The sequence below is a fragment of the Diplodia seriata genome (genome assembly GCF_021436955.1).
Source record: "Diplodia seriata strain FDS-637 chromosome Unknown scaffold_7, whole genome shotgun sequence".
In the NCBI taxonomy this organism is placed as follows: domain Eukaryota; kingdom Fungi; phylum Ascomycota; class Dothideomycetes; order Botryosphaeriales; family Botryosphaeriaceae; genus Diplodia; species Diplodia seriata.
Window position 1 is genome coordinate 159,032 of NW_027117314.1, and position 21,549 is coordinate 180,580.

General features: G+C 58.2%; 6 protein-coding genes across 6 annotated transcripts; 3 read left to right on the forward strand and 3 right to left on the reverse strand.

The window, feature by feature from the left end:
- Window positions 1-139: 139 nt before the first annotated feature.
- On the reverse strand, window positions 140-1,486 carry SLS55_006834 (uncharacterized protein; the record flags this gene model as incomplete). The annotated part of the gene is made up of 1 exon (XM_066778263.1): window positions 140-1,486. The coding sequence occupies one exon, from the start codon at window positions 1,484-1,486 to the stop codon at window positions 140-142; it is 1,347 nt and encodes a 448-aa protein (XP_066630700.1).
- A 414-nt stretch (window positions 1,487-1,900) lies between these two features.
- SLS55_006835 (uncharacterized protein) lies at window positions 1,901-6,828 on the reverse strand (the record flags this gene model as incomplete). The annotated part of the gene is made up of 10 exons (XM_066778264.1): window positions 1,901-2,214; window positions 2,575-3,256; window positions 3,327-3,377; window positions 3,444-3,630; window positions 3,844-3,943; window positions 3,993-4,179; window positions 4,233-4,354; window positions 5,181-6,171; window positions 6,230-6,260; window positions 6,320-6,828. The coding sequence occupies 10 exons, from the start codon at window positions 6,826-6,828 to the stop codon at window positions 1,901-1,903; spliced, it is 3,174 nt and encodes a 1,057-aa protein (XP_066630701.1).
- Window positions 6,829-8,486: 1,658 nt separating this feature from the next.
- SLS55_006836 (uncharacterized protein) lies at window positions 8,487-10,493 on the forward strand (the record flags this gene model as incomplete). The annotated part of the gene is made up of 4 exons (XM_066778265.1): window positions 8,487-8,542; window positions 8,590-8,950; window positions 8,999-9,633; window positions 9,746-10,493. 4 exons carry the CDS (start codon window positions 8,487-8,489, stop codon window positions 10,491-10,493), a joined length of 1,800 nt encoding a protein of 599 aa, XP_066630702.1.
- Window positions 10,494-10,868: 375 nt separating this feature from the next.
- Window positions 10,869-12,599, forward strand: SLS55_006837 (uncharacterized protein; the record flags this gene model as incomplete). Its single annotated transcript, XM_066778266.1, has 4 exons — window positions 10,869-11,814; window positions 11,885-12,130; window positions 12,206-12,431; window positions 12,476-12,599. 4 exons carry the CDS (start codon window positions 10,869-10,871, stop codon window positions 12,597-12,599), a joined length of 1,542 nt encoding a protein of 513 aa, XP_066630703.1.
- A 532-nt stretch (window positions 12,600-13,131) lies between these two features.
- SLS55_006838 (uncharacterized protein) lies at window positions 13,132-13,497 on the reverse strand (the record flags this gene model as incomplete). The annotated part of the gene is made up of 1 exon (XM_066778267.1): window positions 13,132-13,497. The coding sequence occupies one exon, from the start codon at window positions 13,495-13,497 to the stop codon at window positions 13,132-13,134; it is 366 nt and encodes a 121-aa protein (XP_066630704.1).
- A 3,996-nt stretch (window positions 13,498-17,493) lies between these two features.
- SLS55_006839 (uncharacterized protein) lies at window positions 17,494-18,590 on the forward strand (the record flags this gene model as incomplete). Its single annotated transcript, XM_066778268.1, has 3 exons — window positions 17,494-17,552; window positions 17,607-18,399; window positions 18,546-18,590. The coding sequence occupies 3 exons, from the start codon at window positions 17,494-17,496 to the stop codon at window positions 18,588-18,590; spliced, it is 897 nt and encodes a 298-aa protein (XP_066630705.1).
- Between the last annotated feature and the right edge of the window lie 2,959 nt (window positions 18,591-21,549).

The window sequence follows — 21,549 nt, forward strand, 5'->3', positions numbered from 1 at the left end:
TTTGATCGAACTTGGACTCTAACTTATACTGTCACCGCCCCCGAGCATAATTGCGAGTACTCCGGTCCATGAACTAATCATTTTACAATTGATAAAGCTTGAGATTACCTGAACTGCAGGATATCGAAAACACCCAATTTCATCTCCTCGCGATGTCCCTCCCACCAAACCACACAAACAGCCAGCTTATAGAAATCATGAGCCTCCGCCTCCAGCTGCGGGTCCACGCAAGGCTGCCCGATCTCCAAGCCAGCCACGCGCTGACACCGGTCCATTCCTCTCTTCCACCAATGACTCCGTCGTGCCTACCGAGGTACGCCAGCAACGCCCTCTGCTTATAGCGGAACGGCTCCTGCGGGCGTCCATCCCCTTTATTCAACGCATCCACCAAGTACTCGCCCTTCTGCAAGGCGACCTCGGCCAGCGTCGGCAGCGTCTCGCCCTCGATATCCGCGGCATCGCCTAGCGCATACACATCCTCAATCGGCTCTCCGTTCTCCCTCAGCACCCTGAGGTACTTGTCCGTCAGTATCCTGGGCAAGCCCTTCTCCGGCTTCTTCACGCCCTCCAGGCCATCCACCAGCTCGCTCGCCTTGTTGCCCGTCGCCCACAGCAGCATGCCAAACGGCAGCTTCCCGTCTTCCTTCGTGACGATATGGTCGCTCTCGACCGACTCGATGTGACTCCCCGTCTTGATCTCGACGCGCTTCCCCTTCAAGCTCCGCGTCGCGTACTCGCTCAAGCTCGCGTCGAACGACCCGAGGATCTGCGGGGCGACGTCGTGGATCGTGATGCGCAGCCCCCCTCCCCCGCCGTCGCCGTCGCCGTCCGCGTCCAGGTGCGAGTACACGTGACGCAGGTCCTCGTGCCAGCAGTCCCACAGCTCCGCCGCGGCCTCGATGCCGACGGCCCCCCCGCCGACGATGCGCACGTGCAAGAGGTCGCGCCTGCGCTCTTCCCCCACCCCCGGCAGGCTCGCCGCGTCCAGCATCTCCAGCAGCCGCTGCTGCACGACGCGCGCGTCGTTGGTGGTGCGCAGGAACAGCGCGTGCCGCCGCGCGCCCGGCGTGCCGAAGTCCTGGTTGGCGCAGCCGGGCGCGATGCAGAGCTTGTCGTAGCGGACGTCGAAGTCGCCTTCCTCGGCGTTGTTGTCGTTGTTGCTGTTGTCCTCCTGCACGTTCGGGTCGCCGTCGCCTAGCCGCACGTCGGGCCGGCACCGCACGACGCGGTTGGCGAGGTCGATGGAGGTCGCGCGCGCCTTGTAGTAGCGCACGGCGGGCCGCGTGCGCCGCCGCACCGGCTCCTCGGCGAGCCGGAAGTTGAACAGCCCGCACGCGGCGGAGGCGAGGAGGGGCGTGTATTGCACCGTGCGGATGGGCGAGATGACGGTTACGTTGTAGCGTGATAGTAAGGCTTTTTGGCTCAGGGTGAAGCCGGCCCAGCCGGTGCCGATGATGGCGAGGGTTTGTTTTGGGGCGGCGGACATGGTTGTGGGCGGGGCGGATGGGTTGGGTTAGGGTTGAGGGGAGGGGAGGAGATGCGGGTGCCTTTTTCTAATGCCATTTTCCCAGGGATGAAAGCAAGGTTATGTCATGCAGCGCTCATGGTGGTGACGCGCGACATTGGTAGTTTATCATGGATGGTGATAACCGTTGGCTAGGTGTAGCTGGTTGTCAAAGACGTCATGGCGCCGGTCAAGCTTTCGGCAGTGGGTCGCCGCGCAGCTCATTGGCTGCTCTCCAATGCTTGGCCTGCTTGGCCTGCCGAATCTGGCCCGCGTTTGATCCAGACTGTCCGTCTTCTTCCGTTCATCAACTCCATCTCGCTGCTGCACACCCCTGTTCTGCGGGGAAGCCGTGTGTCGCATTCCTTACAAATGATCTCCAACGCCTTTCGCTGATTACTTTTCCAACGCCTCAGCCCTCGCAATGACGTCAAGTGAGCTCTCATCCTTCGTTATCCCCGGCGATTGCTGCCTTGTCGACTTCGGTCCGTCCGCACCATTGCCTTCACCATCGCTGGCCGACGTCGAACTGCCGATGTTATCCTTGCGCGACTTCGTCCCAGAACCTGATCGTAGGCCCCTCCACACAGCCACGATCTGGTCACGGCCGTCGACCAGCGGGTAAAATCCCGCAACCAGCAGCGTCCCCCACAGCCAGACGATAGCCACGACCAGCCACGCCGCGAAGAACTGCCGTGCGCCAATGTCAGCTCATCAGAATCCGAGTGGTGACCTGGAAAAAAAAAAGGAAACACTCACCTTCTCCCCAAACACATACCTCGCCGCATACATGGGCAGCGGCCACAACACCCAATGCCCCAGAAACGTCGCCGCCGCCCAAACCGCCGCGACGCGCCCCCACCTCTTCAACCTCCCCTTCGCCTCCTCCCCCTGACCCCCCTCCAACACCTCCCTCTCCAACTCCGCATCCCTCCCCCCCACCTCGACCTCAAACGCCAACCTCTCCCTCCCGAACGCGCTCCACTCCCACCCCTGCCCACCCGTCACCGCCGTGATAGCCAGCGAATACGGCAGCGGCGCCAGCGTCGCCGCCACCGTGCCATACATACACGGCAGCGTCGCTCCCGTCGACGCAATGCCGATCTCGCCCTCAAACGCGTACGCCGTCCCCAACCACACGGCAATGCCCGTCGCCATGCCCAGCACGGGGGCGCCCACGGCAGCCGCGCGGCTCTGCCCCCGCCACAGGACAGCCAGCGCCGTCGGGAAGATGCCCGGGCAAGTAACAATGCCAAGCATGTACAGCGTCCACCCGAGATCGATGCCGACGCCGTGCAGCAGCGTGCTAAACGCCGCGGCGACGACGGCGAAGGCGACGACGCCGGCGTGCGAGGCCCGGATGACGTCGGCGTCGGTGGCGGAAGGGCGCATGTACGTGCGGTAGACGTCGAAGGCGAGGATGCTGCTGACGGCTATCAGTTGCGCGGAGAGCGTCGACGTGACGGCCATGAAGGTGATGAGCAGGACGCATGCGGCGCCTGCGCCGCGCCCGGCCACCGCCATGAAGGCGTAGGGCAGCACTAGGCCGGCGGAGACTTCGGTCTCGGTCATGCGTCGCGGGTAGGTGGGCGAGAGGGGGGAGGTCGTCGCCTCGAGGCCGAGGACGATGGCGGATGCGAGCGTGCCGGTGGCCCAGGGGATGGCGAAGTAGGCGATGCCGCCGATGACGTAGCCGGGGACGACGGCGGAGGGGGAGGCCGCGAAGGCTTTGATGAAGAAGCTGGTGTCCATCTAGGTGCGGTGCCGCGGGGTTAGCTGGTGGGGTGGGGCTGGGCGGCGGGGGGGAGGGGGGAGAGCGTACGATGACGAGGCCGAAGTTGGCGCAGATGTGGATGATGCCGAAGAGGATGCCCTGTGGTGGCGGTCTGTGTGAGCTGCGTGCGGTGCTGGGAAGTCGTTGGGTGGAAGGGGCCCTTACGCCTTTGGAGGTCATGGTTAGGTACGAGCCATCGTGGTTTCCGGAAACCGGGTGGCGGATCCCGGCTTGTTGAAGTATGTCGAAGAGGTTGGAGAGGGAGCCGATTTCTTCGACGGTGAAGGCTTTGACGGTGAAGAAGCAGAGGATTATGAGGATGGTGAAGGTGTGGAGGTAGTCGGTCAGGAACCTGGTGCGAGCGGGTATCAGTAAGTCTTTTGCCGGGAAGGTCATTCATTCCGGGGTCTGATGGGGCGTTACGTTGCTTTGATGCCGCCGACGAATGTGTACAGCCCGACGCCGACGGGGAGAAGAAATGTTGCCGCGATGACATGCATACCGGTCCTGGGAGATGTCAGTGCTCTTTTCAGCGGAGCTCCATGGAGGTAAGAGGATCGCTTACATGGCAGTGATGACGGCAGAAGCGCCCAGCAGCATGTTTGCGCAGGCAAAAAGGTTGTTCAGCAGGCAGAGTACCATGTAAACGACATGGGCGATGTTTCCTGCGCATGTCAACATCGAAGCTGCTTTGCCGTGGCGTTACAAACCCACCGTAACGGATCCTGATGATTTCGAGCAACGTGTGCGCTTCGGGAATCTTTCTCTTGCAGGAGATTCCCAGCAGAGCGAAGAACACAATCATCGGGCTGCATCCGGCCGCGAACCAGAACGGGCCGGAAACACCGTACTGGTACCCGACCAGCGACGACCCGAGCATCGCCGTGCTCCAGAGCCAGGACTGCACTCGTCGTCAGCATCTGATCTTGCAATTTTCGGTCTTGTGAGACTTACTGAGATGACAGCGGAGGAGGTGAGGCCCCGAGTCACGGAACGGTTGGCCGTCATAAACACTTCCGTCTTCTTGTTATCCTCGCCGACAGTCTTCTTCAAAATCCTCGTCACGAAGACCATGCCTTCGAAGCAGTCAGCCCATCGCCATCCTATCCCGCAAGTGACCCGGACGTACCAAAAGCGATGATCAACCCCACCACCACAACGACGACGTACCCCACGGCCTGCGAAAGCGGAGGCGCGAGAGCCTCGCCGCTGGATCCATCATCTCTGGCCAGGATATCCACAGCCATCGCGTATGTATCCATGGAAGCGTTGCGGGTGCGGTTCTCGCGCTCGTCGTTCTGGGCCGCCCTTTTTAAGTATGCCTCCCATGAACATGCATCATCCCGCCATCCCAGCGCTCGTTAAGCTCGATCACCGCCGTGCGCATCGCAAAACACTTTCTACCCAATGCGCCGCGGCGGATCGGCAGGCGTGCGTCGCCGAGCGGTTTTTTTCCTTATCGCAGCCATGGACCAGTCGAGAGGAAAGAAATTGCGAATGGGCCTATGAGGTGGTTCGGGGTTGTGGATGACGTGATGCGTGGTGTTGATGAGGTGCACGCGAAAAAAGTGCGGCGCATTGCGTCTTTCGGTATCCCGATGACGCGGGCGACCGGCGATCACACCAATCGCGCTGGGGAGGAGCTGACAACACGTTTGACTTCGGTTGGGGGGAAGATGGCCGTCGTCAACTGGAACAAAGGAGGGGAATTACGGTCATGCTTTTTCTTCCGCTGAGATTGGAGGCGCCGAGTTCCGCAGCAGGATGCGAGACACGAACTTCATGTCAAAGCAGTATGGATTATTCGCGTCGTATTCCGCGTCGGCGCGGCTGCGAAGGTAATTCTCTGAAGAAAGATTGGCTAAGTGGCTCTGACCGAGGCAAGAAGGCTCTTCAACTTACCGTTTTCCATAACAAACCAGCCAATTTCCGTCATTAAGCAGTTCGTAGCTTTGTTTGACCCAAGCAGATGTTGGTGCTTCTTGGTATCCCATTCCGTGAAGGAAGGGAGCTTTTGCGAGATGGCTTGAACAAGGCCAGTGAGAACAGGCACGGCAATCCGCTCCATCTCTGCACATAATTCTTCCCCTTTGGTGACATCTTTCCTGCGGAATTCGTATTGCATCTTCTCCCATACCATGAGGAGCGTTATTGTGACAGTGAAGATAGCGGTCCAGTTTCTGAGTCTGTCGCCTGAGTAGACAGAGGTGAAAAGCGAAGACAGCTCCTCGAGTACTTCGTCGTGGTAAGACCGCCATAGAGCAGTGAGCTCATACTTGATGGCTTTGTCTATTCTGCCAGGTGCCAAAGTTTCTCCGTTGTAACGGCTATCTGGTATGGTGACGCGACCCTCCGTATCTCCTCCGGTGCTGTCTCTTTCCATCAGTGTAGGTTGCCCTACAAGGCTGAAAGCCGTGTAGAGATAAGCAGCTTTCCCAAGGATTGTTTCGTTGGTTTTCTTGTAGTAACGCTGTACTAATCTGAGAATGCCGAAGATGGAAAAGAACCCTGGTCCAGTCATCGTAGTTTCGAGGGGAAAACCTTCCGTCTCATTGTCCACCCACTTTTTAATATACTCTGCTATTTTGGTACGCAAGGGCTCACCGGGTTTGGTGATCCAAGTCTCGGTGCGGAGGATGCTGAACTCTTGCAAACCCTCATTGCTGTATTCGTTCCATGAGACCCTGAGACTGTCGTCATCGCTTACAGGAGATTTCTGGACCATGATAACAAAGCTTTGACCAGAGCCATGGTTGACTTTTATTGACGTGGGTGGATGTTCAGGTGCTGTGAAGCTCTCGTACTGTTGTGGACTGTATCCAGACGGGGCATCGAGAAGAGAACTATTCATAAAATCACCCATGTCCTTGATATCCACACTCGTGCACGGGATCTGCCACGAGCGATTGTGTGCTTTTGTGCAACGGATACATGGATCTCCCCCGACGCACAGGTCTCTGGTAAGTTTGCAGCGCAAGCAGGCTCCACGCGACGTCCCAACTCTGCGCTGTGCGTTGTGCTTCTGGGCCCCTCGCTTGCACAGATAATTCGTAATCTCGTGGTGGCCTTCGTATTCTGCAAGCTCGACTGCTGTGGTGCCAGCAGCATTGAGAGAGTTTGGGTCCTCTCCTCCGTCCAACAGGAGTTTGACATCCTCGAACAGACCGTTGGCAGCAGCGAAATGAAGGGGTGCTTCTTCAGCTTCCTCATCGTCGAATAGTGTGGCGAAGTGTCGCTCGCCTTTGTGTTTCGAGGGATCATCGAGCTCGTGGAGGGCAGCCTCGTTGCTCCCACACAGTGCCTCCTCATCGGATTCTGCGATGTGTGGTGTGATTGCAAAAAGAGCAAGGTTCTCCATATGGTGCGCCACATGTCTCCGGTACTGCTGTCGTGGGACAAGAACCGGTTGATCCTCCGGGATGTGCTCATTCACGCTGCGAAGAGCGTTTTCCCATTCATCGCAAAATGGGCATTCTCCCGCGCCGACTTCCTCCTTTTGATGCAGAGCAGCTCTTGTCAAAGCGGTCAATTGCGTTGAGGAAGCTTTCATAGTGTGTTTGGAAGTGACGTGCTTTTGGAACTCATTCTCGGATGTGTAGGTGTTGTGACAAAGCTGGCAACTCAACTCTTGCCGGTGGTTGTCGAATTCATGGGCAACCCAAGAGTAGGAATCCGCAAACATCATATCGGAGCAGTGCTCAAACGTGCAAACGTAGGCACGCAGGTCCGAGAAAACGTGCTTTCTAAAAACATGTCAGATTCGTCATGATTGACACTTGTTTAGAAATTACACTTACTTCCAAGTGCGCTGATTTTTGATATGTTGAATGCTCCAGCAGTATGGACATTCGAAATCGAAATGGCCGTCGGAAACGTCTACCAGTGGGCGCACGCTGAGAGCGCTGTTTGAGTCTTGATGAACTATTGTGGTGGTTGCTGACGTGTGCGACTGCGTCTCGATCGCCTGGTCATCGAAAGGCATGACAGCGTCAGGCTGTAAAGTTGATGCACTTGTTGGAGCAAACCCGCTCTCTGGTCTTGATACCACATGTCTTTCGGTCGACGGTCCCTCTACGGCATCATAGCCTCTTTTCTTCTTCTCAACTGTCTCAACATCTGCATGCCGTGCCTCCAAAGGGCGCGAAAGCTTTGCACGGTGGTCTCTGCAATAACGCAGATACTTCCGACGCTTGGCTGTACACCGGCCAAGTCGCGCAGCCAGCCAAGGGCTTTCTCCAATCTTTGGGAACTTTTGCTGCACGTGAGCGATATCGAACTGATCGTTGAACTCGTCTCCACCGACCAGCTCTGCTCGTTTGTAACGATCCCTCGGCGTTGCGTTACGAAGGATCACCGATATCTTGAAGAGACTCGATGTGCAGTCCCTGATAGAGTCAAGGAGCTCTTCGATCTCATTGCTGAGGCCGGTCGCACTACCAACCTGCAACGAGGCGCCGTCTTCATCCGTGCATTCACTGACCACTGATACATGACGTCAACTTATGACCGGTAGATTAGGATCTGCTTACTGTTTATGACTTACGCTCCTGGAGTGTGTCGTCGAGTTCATTCAGAATGTCTTTTATCTGGTGGAGGACGGGTTCGCAATCCCTCAGACGATGGTTCAAGGAGCTCTGTTCTTGGGCATTCTGTAAGGCTCCAATGTTCTGGGCCCAAATCATGAACCGCCCAAGCTCCCCGCTGATATTGCTGTGAAGGTCACTTTGCCCATTTGTTGGCACCGTCTTGGCCCGAAGCCGGTTGAACTCATCTAGGCAGCGCCGGGAATAAACTGAGAGATCCATTCTAAGTAGAGGGAAGTTGTTGAGAAGCAACGGAAGAGCGAGCGTAGCAGGAACGTCACCTTATCGAAGGGCTCAGCCTCTGCAATGGTGGCAATACCCCGCACGAGGCTGATGCACCTGCTATCCAGTAAGAAAGCAGGGCAGACTCGTAAGTGACACCAAGGCGAAATCAGCCTTGCACAAGCCCCAGCCTGGTCAACATACTGCCCTTATCGATTGGTCCCACAGCTGACCTGCAGCCGAAGAATTTGTCACATACACGATTGCGCATTCGCGCAGCGAAAACCATCCATGCAAGGCTGAGACCGCCCCCCGACTGATAAGAACACGCTTCCACAACCCCACACTGGGCACCAATCCTTTTCCACCACACTAGGCGGCAGGCCTCTACCATGACAGAAATATGAGCGGCATCGAAGTTGCTGGTCTGGTCCTGGGGGCCTTCCCATTACTAATCTGGTATGCTGTATTCCGAGTAATTACTGCACTGTTCTAATCGCTCGCAGCGCCATCGACAGCACCAAACAGGTCAGCAAGCTTGCAGGCACATGGCGCAATGTCCGGAAAGAGTACCGAAAATGCATCAACGATCTCCGAGTTCAACATGCCTTCTATCAGCTGAATCTGAAAGAGCTCCTCGTACCTCTCATTCCCGATGACGAGGAATCTCTTCTGAGCGAACTTCTGGCCCAGCCTGGTTGCGCTGTCTGGAAAAGACCTGATCTGATCAAAAGATTAGACAAACGTCTCCCATCTATCCGTGATGAGTATTTGGAGACCATGGTGGCGCTCAATGATGCCCTTGAAGACCTTGGTGAAGAACTCGGCTTCACCAAGAAGCGGTTCCAAGACATCCTACTACTAGAGGTAAGACACCTTGTTTGTTCGGATGAGAGGTGCTAATTCGTTGCGAAGACGTCAATCTCCGACCGCAAAGACATGGTCAAAGCCCATGTACAGCATGAGTACCTGAAGTTGAAATTCAGCCTTTCTCAATCGACTCGTGAGGAACTACTGAGCACAGTCTCAAGATACAACCGCCAACTACAAGACCTATTGAATCGATGCGATGCGGTTTCCGCCCTTGAAAGCGCCCGGCAGAAATCAACAGACCGCAACAAAGTCGACCCAAAGCTCTGCGAATTCCATCAGCATGCTGACGGACTTTACACGCTACTCAGCAAAGCTGTGGTTTGCAAGTGCAAAGTCAAGCATTCAGTCCAGTTACTACTACGCCATCGCAAACCAATAGACTACGACTTCAACATGCTCTTCATATTCGGCGGAACACCATCTTCCTCCCCGCCGTGGACTTCAAGGGAGACTCAAATCAAGATAGTACACCAAGAGCAGCCGGAGCAGTCTCACAATGAGCCAGTGGATGGAGGATCCAAATCGGGCCTGAACATTCTCGGCAGGGCAAAGAAACGCAAAACTCAATCTTGCTTGTTGAAAAAGTACGACAATCTGGCTGATTTCGGCACTAAGGCTAATGCATTCACAGGGCGGAACACACTCAACGCACGAATTCAGCACCCGAACAGAAAAGGGTAGCATTCGCAACGCCTCCATCTCCTCCCTCAACTCCAAAGCCAAGCAGTAACGTGTAAGTAGCTTACTCTCTAGACACCATATGAAGCACGACTCTGACAGTCTGCGTAGAACGCAAGGGACTGCAGAGATCAAAGACCTATGTAACTCAATGTCTTCCCTGAACCCCACCTGCTTCGGCGTCCTCAAAGACGACCAACATCACTTCGCCATATACCCTAAACTGCAGCCGCCGTGCTCCACCGACCAGAGAGAAATGGTTCCACTGCGCTCCCTCATAGACGGCTCCCTCGGCGTCCAACTCACGCGCAAACAGCGATTCTACATCGCCCTGACCCTCTCCTCATCCTACCTCCAACTCCACTCCACCCAGTGGCTCACCGGCAACACCTGGACGACCTCGGACATCCTCTTCCCACGCCAGAGCGGCGGCGACAGCAACGCCATCTCTGTCATAGAACCCTACATCTCGAAGCACCTCGCCGACACCTCGCCCCACGAACTGATCTCATCCCGGCCCGGACCCAGTTTCGCGCTCCTGGGCATCATGCTGCTCGAGTTAGTCTTCAACGAGACCCTCGACGCGCACGACAGAGAAAAGAGGTACGTCGCGCCGGACGGCAAGAGGAATGTCTTTCTGAACCTGGCGGCGGCGCTGGAGTGGGCGGAGGAGGAGGCGGCGGACGATGCCGGACCGGAGTTCGCGGACGCGGTGAAGTGGTGTTTGGGGAAGACGACGACTGCGAGGAGGGGCACCGATGCGGCGGATGATGGAAACTGGCGGAGGGAGCTGCTTGTGAAGGTGCTGGAACCGTTGCAGATGTGCTACAACGTCTTCGACAAGTCGAGTAGATTTTGAGCCAGGGACACACGGTGGAGACAATCAATTGTATCCTGGGAGAACTAGAGTAAGGTTAAGTCAAGGTACGTGGGTGGGGAGACGATTGTTCACTCAGCCTCCCGTCGATCTCTCGGGCTAACCATGCTCCTGAATCGCGTGGATTCTAAATGCAGAGACGAGAGCTGCGATTGCCCGTCGTGCGCGAATCATGTTGTGCCACCAACGCTCAGGGAAACGAATCCTTCCAAATCCCTCGCCAACTTTCCAGTCCCAGGTTGATTTTTGGCCCCAGATCAGCATGCAAGTCCGCATCATGCCCAGACCTCGCTGGGCTTTTATGTCCGACGCCCTCCTCCACGTCACTCTCCTCTCCCACAGCGCAGATGTGTCGCCATGTCCGACGCAAACTACAGTCGAATCGCACTGCACGACATGGGCAACTCCACCGAGGCCGAGCCTGCTCAGGAAACGAAATACACACCAAGCCCTTCCTCCTCTTGGAACAACGATGACCTGGACAAGCCGCCGAGTACCCGGAAGTCCCGGAGATGGGATGTGAATTACCTAAGCAACGAGAGTCTGGCGCAGAGCATGAAGAATATGCGGAGGGCAACCATCAAGGCCGGCTCCTTGCTCAAATCCCCCACAGAAAGGCGGAAACCGATGCGTCACGTGTCCGCGTTCCTTGTCTTCTTCATCTTCGGCCTCCTTCCGCTCATCGTATACTTCACGATTTTGGACGCGCCCTTCCAAGCAAAGCCCGTCACGTGCGGAGATGCCGCCCAGGTCCAAGAAGAGACGCCGGGAATCGAAGGCTTGTTCACCATCGACCGCACGGCGGGCAGATTTCCATTCTGGCTGGCAAAGCTGCTGGACACGATCTGGGACCTGGTCGTCGCGCGCGGCATGCAGGTGCTGGCGGGCTGGATCAGTTACGTCGTCTTCTGCAACGCGATGCTGCGGGCGCTCGAGGAGTCGCCCATCCCGTACCGCACCTTCACCGGGCTCGCCATGAACGGCGCCTCGCTCTGGACCGTCGGCTGCGTGGTGCGAGACCTCGGCCGCCACAGCCGCAAGCGCACCGTCCTGCTGTTCGCCTACGCCGCCGTGGCGCTGGTGTACGTGCTCGCCATGCCGACGCTGTTCTCGACCATGACCGGCTACATCAGCGTGTCGTCGGCCTTTACGAAGGTGCCCGGGACCTCGCAGTTCGTGCCGACGGACGAGTTCGTGCCGGGCTACACGTACTCCGGCCTCCCCGACGTGCCCGACGGCACCTGCGTGTCCCGCGAGCTCGTCGCCCCCGCCGACTACAGGTTCGATTCCAGAAACGCCATATGTAAGCACCGAATGCCCCACCGTGGCCACCGCCACCACCGCAAGCGACCTGTTTTACTGACACGACCCAGGCAACAGCACGTGCGTGACGAACTTCCCCAACGGCACGCGCAAAGACCACGCCACGGGCGAGCTCCTCTCCCCCTACGACGCGCGCACCCTCACCCTCCTCGCGCAGCCGCCGCCCGACGACTGCGCCTACTCCCCCAACGAGACCTACACCGGCCTCTCCGCCCCCATGGCGCCGCTATACACCGACCCCGGGTCCCTGCGCGCCATCCGCGACCTCTACAACCCCGACAACATCGCCTACAACTGTACGTTTCCTTCCCTCCCCCCTACCTCCCCACCTCTGAGCGAGACCGCACTAACCAACCCCCCGCCCCGCACAGGCGCCGCTCCCATTACCCTCACCCTGACCAACACCACCCTCCCCTACGCCACCGCCCTCGCCCACCTCGTCCCGGACGCGTCGTACTGCTACAACGGCCACGGCTACGACGCCACTGCCGTGCAATCCGCCGGCCGCTGCTTACCCGACACTGGCAGCGGCGACGAAGGAGCCGGCGACGCAGGAGCCGGAAGCAACGGCAACGGCAACGGCAACGGCGGCGGCACGTACCAATGGGGCTTCTCAGCGATGCTGACCTCGGTCGTGCTAGTCGTGCACGGGGCGTGGGCGGCGTCGCTGTACGCGGTGTGGGTGGAGGCGGAGAGCGGGAGCGAGCTGTGGGTGGCGCGGGGGAGGCGGCTGACGCAGCTGGGGGCGGCGTGGTTTGCGGTTGAGGCGGCGGGGGGGAGGGAGGGGGGGCCGGAGGGGGTGGAGGGGGTTGACCCCGGGGTGGTGGTGCGGAGGGGGTTGGGGGTTGAGGCGTGGGGTGACGGGGATGGTGGTGGTGGTGGAGAGGTGAGGAGGGGGGGGAAGGGGGGTGGGGAGGGTGTTTGATGTCGGGGGTGGTGGTGGACGGATGGATGGATGGACGGACTGCTTTTGAGTAACGCGGCGCTCCGAGGAAGGGGTTCTGTGTGCTTACGGGACTGATGCGGAGAGCGGCTGTTTTGAGGCGCCCCTGGGGTTTTGGTGCTGTGGTGTTCCGGGATATATCGTGGAAGGCGTTTCGAAGAGATGTAACACCATTGATGCTTTTCTTGGGCGGGATATGGAACGGCTCAGCGCATGCAGATCTTGGTTGTGAAAACATTCTATCATTCGAAAAACCATTGAGGGGTATGAGACCTTATTTACAAGAATTTCCGCCACACGCCCCCATCTACCATCTATAACTCCTTCCATCCATTCGTCTCACAAACACTTTTTTTAAACGGCGAAATCACCAGCCTTGAGGCCCTCCTCGATCATGGCCTTGTACTTGGCGAACTCGGCGTCGTTGCCGACGCTCCGCTTCAGCTGGACGGTCAGGAAGATGGCGATGGCGCTGGGCCAGAAGGGCGCCAGCTTCTCGGCGAAGGCGTAGTACTCCTGGGCCTGCGGCGCGTCGGCCGACACGCCGGCCGGGAACGCGGGCGCCTGCTGGTCGAAGTGCGGCACGTTGGGCGACGACGTCAGGTCCCAGTGCTTGCGCGTGATGTTGACCCAGCCGGGCGTGACCTGCGGCATCGACTGCGACTTGATGACGTCGGCGTTGCGGGGGAAGGTGAAGAGACGGGCTTCGGCGGCGGCCATTGTTGGTGATTTTATTTTGGTGGTTGGTTTGAGATCTGGAGGTTCTTCTGTTAGTGGTCTGTTTGGAAGATCGCCGGGTTGGTGGAGGGTGTGGGCGGACGTAGTGGATATAAGGTTTGTTGGTGGTTGCAGATCGGATTGATTGCTTGTTGGCGGAGATGATGGTGATGATGATGATGAGAGTGGCTTTGAGGCTGGCGCAGCTCTAGCTTTTTATGTAGGCGGTTGAGGCTTTTTCGCACGGCGAGGGTGTTGAAACGGCAGTGTCGTGACCCGAATCTGGCATATCCACAGAAATCGGCCGACGCTGATGAACGTCGGGTCACTCGAGGATGACCTCAGCTGAGACGCGGCCAGGGAAAAAGCTCGGAGCTGGTCAAGGGTTGCCACGCCGCACGCGCCTCCGTGCTCGCTCAACACCACACCACTTCTCGAAAAAGTGCGAAAAAAGTCTCCAGCCGCAGCATCCCGCCATCCACTCGCCCAACACTTCTCGTTCGGTAGCTGTGCGTGCTGCTGACTTCCCGAAGCGGCAGGTTGAGCTCCCAGGAGACACGGTGCACGGCCCATTTCTGCGATGTCGTTGCCGGCGCTCCGCGGTCGGCGACCCACTCTGATGCCCTTCGGCCCGCTCTCGCACGGCCGTGACATTCGACATCAGTTCGGGCCGTGGGGGCCTGTGTTCCTTATCGGAGGGCTTGTCAGGAGATGTCCGCGCATTGCAAGCCTGCGAGGGAGTCGAATCACCCGCGAAAGATTTTCTGTCGTGAGCATTGTCGTCTGAGCAAACGTAGGAACTGCCGTTGACTCATTGCGTCATGATATGGGTGCTTCGTATATCTAGGGGACATGGTCCGAGCCGCTGCTGCTGCAAATCAACCTTCCAGATCCACTCAGCGCCAGTGAAATGCCGTACGACAGACATTGATGCAGAAAATCCAACTCATGCTGGCGAAAGATAAGTCTACCGGGGCAACCCCGAGTAAGAAAATGAACAAGACTCACGGTTGAAAGGACACCGTCAACTTGCACACGTCAAGGGTGCGTTCGACGCTTCACTGCTGTTGCGCGCACCATGAGCGGATTCTTCTCCCAGAGATCCCACCACATCTTCTGATGCATCCATGCACCGCGGCTTTCCGGCCACAGCTCGAGGTCGAGGTTCCAAAGCGTCTTGGCCAAAACGAGGCCCATCTCGTGGTATGCGAGGCTGTGGGCAGTTGATCAGCATGCATCTTCCATCGACATCGATGGAGTTTCGGGTGCCGGTGCGTGCTCACTTCTTGACGATGCAGTTCCTTGGTCCGTACGAAAAGGGCTGACATGACTCTTTCTTGTCATTTGCGTACTCTTCGTAGCCGGGCTCGTCAGGGAGCTAGCGTTCGGGAATGAATGAAAAATTGGTTGGAGAGCGGTACGAAGCGAGTTGGGGAATAATTATGCGTGTCTGCGCAGGAAGAAGCCTGTCAGTTCGATGCACCATCGTTGAATGATTCTAAGTCGGCTTACATTCTCAGGTACGTGGTGGGCGAAGACCGTGTTCCCGCCTTTCGGCGTAACACGGGGCAATCCAGACGGCACTGGAGGGTAGACTTCCCGGCTTATCAGTGACCGAAGAACCGATGCATCGCTGGTGAGCCACTCACCTCTCAGGCCTTCTCCGAAACAGGCCTGCGAGTACTTCAGTTGTCGAAGGTTGTCAATCGTCAAAACCTCTTCTTTCTGGATCTGTTCTTGGATCTCTTCCACGAGCTTGCGCATCTTTTCGGGATTCATCAGAAGATGGTACGTGAGTCCGGAAAGCAGCGTCGCCATCGTCCCAGAACCAGCAGAACATGATTATCGAGGCGGTGGAGTTCATCTCATCGACGCCCAAGCTCTTGCCTTCCGCCTTGCCAAACACCAGGCTCCAGATATCGGATCGTCCCGTGATGACGCCGTTCTCCAGCCTCCTGGTCACACGCTGCACCGAGTACTCGGGATTCCCTCTCCGCATCGAGCAACGATTTGGGAACGAACTGCTGCGCCACCTTTTTCAAGAGCGGGAACTCGTCCACCACCGGGGAACTTGACAAGCGGATGGAAGCAGAGGTTGTAGATCATGTAGGTCGCGCTTCCTACAATGGTCTCCAGAAGGGTCAGTTTCACCATCTACCTGTAAAGGAAATCACTAAGGTCCAGAGGGTTGTTCCAGTCAGTCCGGCTGCAAGCGGCCGAATGATGGAAATATTGGAAGCGGAAAAAGCTTGGAGTATTAAGGCTTCGGTCATTGTGGGCTGAATGACATTGGAGTCTCCTGCTGAGTGACGGAAATGAAGTGAATGTGTTATACTCAGCGCCAAGACCACATCACTATAGCTCTATTCGGCAGCGTTGTTCCCTCATGTAGTAATTGCAAGACGTGAGCGGCGTTGGAGTCCGCAGCAGCAGAACACAAACCATGACGGAGTCTACGGCACCCGCAAAAGAGTGCAGAGCACCAGTACCAAAGCATGTAAGATGCATCTCTTCGTTTGGTTGCTGTCGGCTTCTTTTGTCACCCGCTGTGTGACGGTGGAGAAGAGCGCAAGTTCACGCGAGGACCGACGGGAATAAGCTGGGGGTTAATTAACCGACTTTGTTGAGAAGCTAAATTTGGATCGGGTAAATTAGGCCGGTATCGCAACGCGCCGGCATGGAATGGAAAGTCGCGTCCGGGCGCACAGACCACACACGTGAGCGGGCGGGTACCCAGCCACGCCCAGCAGCTGGCGCTTCCGTTCGCTCGCCCTCCTCTTCCCTCTCTTCCTCCACACCGCGCCGGTCGCATCTTTCATCAACTCCGACGTCATCGCATCGACCTACGTCTCGCCTGGCCGTCTTCATGACTGGTGCTTGTGTCTGACCCCGCCACCGTACGTTTCCTTCGTTGTTACGTCGCCGTCGCCTTGCCGTCGTTACCGGTCGCCTGCGCCCGCGCTGCCGCCTGCTTGCCACCTCGCTGTCTCCGCCACCCCACCCCGTCGTCGCCCATCTCCCGCGTTCACGCCGGCATCGAATATTTCCATCGCTCTCCTTGCTCGCGTCGCTGGGCTTGCCCTGGATCGTATTCGCACCGTCAGCCTCGTCTCCCGACGACCGACATCGGCTGCCTCTGACCGACCGCTGGTTTATTTATATCTGCGCCCCCAACTGATTTGTCGCAGGCAGTCTTTTGGACGGCTCTCTGGGCTTGTGTCTTCAGCTGAACACTCACCGATTCCCCTCTAAGGTGTTGACCTTGGTTGGAGTGTCGTTGAGTTGTCTCCTGGGCGACAGGGCCTGGCCGGCTATTCCGAAGTTGTTTCTGAGGTTTTGGCTTCGGTTGGAAGCTCATCCAGCAACCCCTACAGGTTTTGACCTGGCCGGAAGTTTGTCGAGCTCTCCCCCGAGGTCACCACCTTAGCTGGTTAGTTGGCCCGTCTTTTCGATCCGAGTGCAACCCATGGATGCGTTTGGCTTGTCGAGTTGTAGACTCGGAGCTGTCGTGGCTCTAGATCCTGGTTGAACTGCCGAGACATCTCCCTTTCCATTTGGTCAATCAGCGGAGCCAGGTCCTCAATGAGAGCAATCTCAGCAGACCTGGGGTCCAGCGACACAGCTCCCGTCGCTCTGCACGATGCCATAGCATTTCTCGAGTCGTTCCTCTGAGTTTCTCGGTTGAACACCCCTGGGATGCTCCCTGAAGCACATGCAGAGCGGAGGCTGGTTGTTCCTGTACCATTCCAATGAGCTGCCCGGCCGGTTAGGCTAGACTCTTGCGCATGCTGAACTGCTTCCAGAGCTGCCTCGTCCTCAGATCCGTTTGGAGTGGGACTTGCCGGGATAGTGGTTTGGAAGACTTGGGCAGCTGGGATGCTACACGGCCGGTGTACGGGTGTGGTATCTCAATCTTTGTTGGCCGGGTTCTTCGCTAGAGTATTCCGGCTGACTTATATAACTATATAGAATCTGACCAGTTTCGACTGATTCTGCATCATGACTGATCACAATTTTGACGAAAATTGGCTCGTCAGCGAGCCTGTTGTGACGCAATGGTATGACCGCGAGGCACGACGGCTCAGATACCTGGGCTTCTCTTCCCCTTCTAGTTGGAGGTCACATCTTGTTCTCAACCTCGGCCTTGACATCTCGGAATCGAAGCGCGAGGCTCTCTTTTGGTTCCGCCTCCCGATCCGGGTGAAGTCACAAACAACGAAAAGGCCGACCAAGTTCTACGTATACTTCATCGTCGAGCCGGACATGTTCGATGTTAATGGCGAAGGCCAGGGTCTTTCCTTTTCCCAGCAGTCGAACGTGCCACCGCCGGTCCAGTTCGCCTTTAGAGGCAGCAACGTCTGCCAGTCAGACGACGAGCTCATCCGCCTGCGTTTCAACCTCAGGAAGCCCGGTGTCGTGGTCATGCCGAAAGCCGAGCAGTCCCCCTTCGAGCCCTCCGCCGTCAACCAGGAAGTGCTGCTCGCCTTGAACTCGCTCTCAGAGGCCACCAAGCTCAGCGCCTACGTGCCTCAGAGATCCCTGTCCATCAGCCGTCTCCAAGCGCTGTGTGAGATGGTGCAGCACGGGGGTCTGCAGCCACGGCTCCGTGAGTTCCACACCCTCTACCACGGTAAAGGCGGCGAAGTGAATGCGTGGGGGAACTTTGTGCTCCCTTCGGGTCAGGAAGAGGTGACGGGTGCTTCGAGTACGGATAAGCCGACGGAATCGTTCTTCGCGAAGGAGTCGGTCTCGTTCGCCGAGGGAGCCGGTGATCCGACAAAGTCCGCTTCAGCAGATTCACAGAGTGAGAGGAAAGCTACGGTTGCTGAGTTGCAAGAGCAAGCTGTGGTTGAGTCGGTAGAGAAAAACGACCGACCGAGAGATGTCCAGCTGAACGAGTCCCGAGTCAAGGAACGGCAATGCAGTATCCCGCCTATATACCAAAAGGCGGGTTCTCCTCCGTCACCAGCTGCGAACGCTGCTACGACTCGTCCTCTCGCTAGGGCCGCGAAGTCTTTCAGCATCTCTCCTGCTGGAGCTAATCCGGAAAGAATACGGCACTCGAGTGCTCCTCCGACCCTCGACACACCGGCTAAGGACCGTCCCGCTTTATCCATCCCGCCCAAGCCATTACCGAAATTGGAACCTCTCAGTACTGCATCCAAGGGTCAAGCGACGGCCAAAGATACGGACCAGGTCGCCCCTCCATCATACAAACGGAGCAAGCCTCCCTCCGACGACGAGCTGGGCGACGACGATCTGAAAACAACCACCACCTCCTCCACAAGGGACAGCAAAACCGAGAAGCCCCATCCCAAGTCAAAGACCGCAAGCAAAGGTAACCAACTCTTCTTTCTCCACGACGACTCCTTCCCACTACCAGCAAGCAAACTAACGGACCACACCCCCTTCAGCCCGTCGCCCTTCCAAACAAGTCCGCTTCAACGACGACGACACAACCCGCCGCGCCCGCCGCAACAGCACCACCACAACCACCCCAGCCCTCCCCCCCTACACACCACCATCACCAGCCCCATCCCCATCATCCCCATCCCTAACAACCCTCTCCACCGCCCTCCCACCCCCGCAATCCACCCTCCTCCGCCGCACTATCGACTGGTTCAAATGGGCATGGGCGATGACGACGACAACACCGCCCAACAGCAACAGCGACATCCACCACCACCGTCCCCGTCCCGGTCGGCAACCCGGACACGAACACGGGCGCGGACGCCGGCGGCGCCAGTACATCGCCGACACCACAGCGCCGCTGACGCACCCGCACCTGCACGCGCTGGGCGCCGCGGCGCGCGACGGGGATGCGGAGGCGTTTTACCGCGTGCGCGCGAGGCTGTCGGCGAGGGTTGTTTGGGGGGGTTGTCGTGGTGGTGGCGCGTCTCACTCGTCCCTGTCTCCCTCGGCCCCGTCCAACGGCGACGGCGAAGGCGGCGGGGACACGGGGATAGGGGACGGTGGCGGCGGCGGGGGGCAAACGGAGACGGGGGAGGAGGCGTTGTTGGGGGAGTTGGAGGCGCTGCTGCTGTGGATGGCGGGGGTCGCGCCTGAGGCGGAGATGGCGCTGGCGGGGGAGTTGAGGGAGTTGGGGCGCTTGGCGAGGAGGGAGAGCGGGAGCGGGAGCGGGAGGGGGGCTGCCGGGGAGGAGAGGTTTGTGCATGGGATGGCGGTTGTTGCGGGGTTTGTGGTGTTTTGGTTTGGGAGGGAAGGAGGGAATCAGGGAGGGGGGCTTGTTGCGGTTTGAGATGGGTGTGGTATGTAGGTAAGTAGCTATCCGTGAATGCAAGACCGACCGACCGACACCCGTTCGTTGCTAGACGGAGTGTTTCTTCCGTCTATCTACTACCCCCCCCCACAGCGCCCCTGTCGTTCTCCTGCCTCCTTCATATCGCCCTTCCACACCACACCACACTCGCCACCACCCACGCCCCCAGCACCACCCCCACCCCCACCGGCCACAACGTCAGCACCAGCACCAGCACCATCTCCGCCCACGGATACGCGTCTTCCAACACCCCGCGTATCTCCGCCAGCGCCCCCTTCAACCCATCTCCCATCCCCATCCCCTCCTCCCCCCCTCGCACCTCCACATCCCCCCTCTTCACGACGGCCGCCGTCACCGAATCAAGCGCCCGCCACCCGCACGTGTGCGCCACGAGAGACGTGTTCGCGATGGTGGTGTAGTTTTTTGCGCGGAGGTGCCGCGAGAGGTGCGTGGGGTAGGCGACGATCCAGGGCGTGTGGATGGCGAAGGTTAGGTGGGGCAGGGTCGGGTGCGTGAAGAAGATGTCGTGGCGGGTGGGGGCGGCGATGCAGTGGGGGTCTGAGGGGGGGAGGGGGGCGGGGGGTGGGGATGGGGGGAGGGATGGGGGGATGGTGGTCGTGTTGGTCGTCATGTTGGTGAGGGGAGGGGACGTGGTGATGGTGGTGGGTGAGGTGGTGTTGTGGATTGATGTTGCGGAGGAGTTGGTAGAGAATCCGGAGGCGAGGTGGTGGTGGTTATCGGTAGACGGTAAGGCGGAGGCGTTTTGTGCGTGTGCCGTGGTTGGACGGAGGATCGAGACGGATAGGATTGGGAGAGTTGGGAAAATTAGGTAGTTTTTGTGCATTGTAAACGAGTGACTGGTGGTTGTTAGATGCAGCTGGTAGCGGGTTTGCGGGCGTTGAGGCCCTTATAGCGTTGTCACGCAGAGAAGTGGTGCACCTGGATAGAGAAGCAACCATGGCGTGGAGTGGTTAGCGCGCCGTTGAGTACTGCGGTATTACTTGATGGAGTTAGCGTGTCGGCAGTCTCAGGGTCGTGTTCTGCGGGTCATGCGGGGAAGATTGTTCGGTGCTAGTTCCGGGGCGGGTGGAACCAGTGGCTCTGTCCCTTGCATCGCAGCTCGCGTGACCCGACCGTCCAAAGTGTAAGCTGGCCTTCAACACATTCTCCAGACAACAGCGAGGATCGTGCATTTCTCATTTCGGCAAGTGTTCGTGGGGAAAGGTTTGCAAAACACGGGGGGAGGCAGCTGATGGCGAGATGATTTGTCGACTCTGGTTACCGCCCTGGTCAGAAGTAAAAAAAGAAGAAAGGGCCGGCAGCGGCGGCATTTAAAGAGACTTGGCCGGATCCTCCTCCCCTTTTCCGGCCATTCCCCCTGCTCTACCGCGCACTACGGCCCCCGCCAAGCCGCTTCCTGCCGGAGGTTGAAGCACCCCACCAACATCGCCCGTCTAATATTTCCGCCCGGCGCCCCTGAGCATTCATATATTCTTTGCTCTTCCGTTGCATCCTTTTCCCACCCCTCTGAAAATGGCACTCACCTCATCCAACACCCCTCTAGACCCCGCCGCCGCGGCCGAGGCGCAGGACCAACTCTCGGACATAAGCCGCCGGCTCTCACGAGACCTCGCCGGGCTCAACACGCACCGCAGGTTCGGCAGAGCAGCGTCTTCGAACATCCGGCGATGTCTGACCCAGCTGCGAGAAATGTTGCACGTGCCAACGACGGCGATCCGCAAAAGCCAAGTCACCATGGCCCTGCTCGACATCGC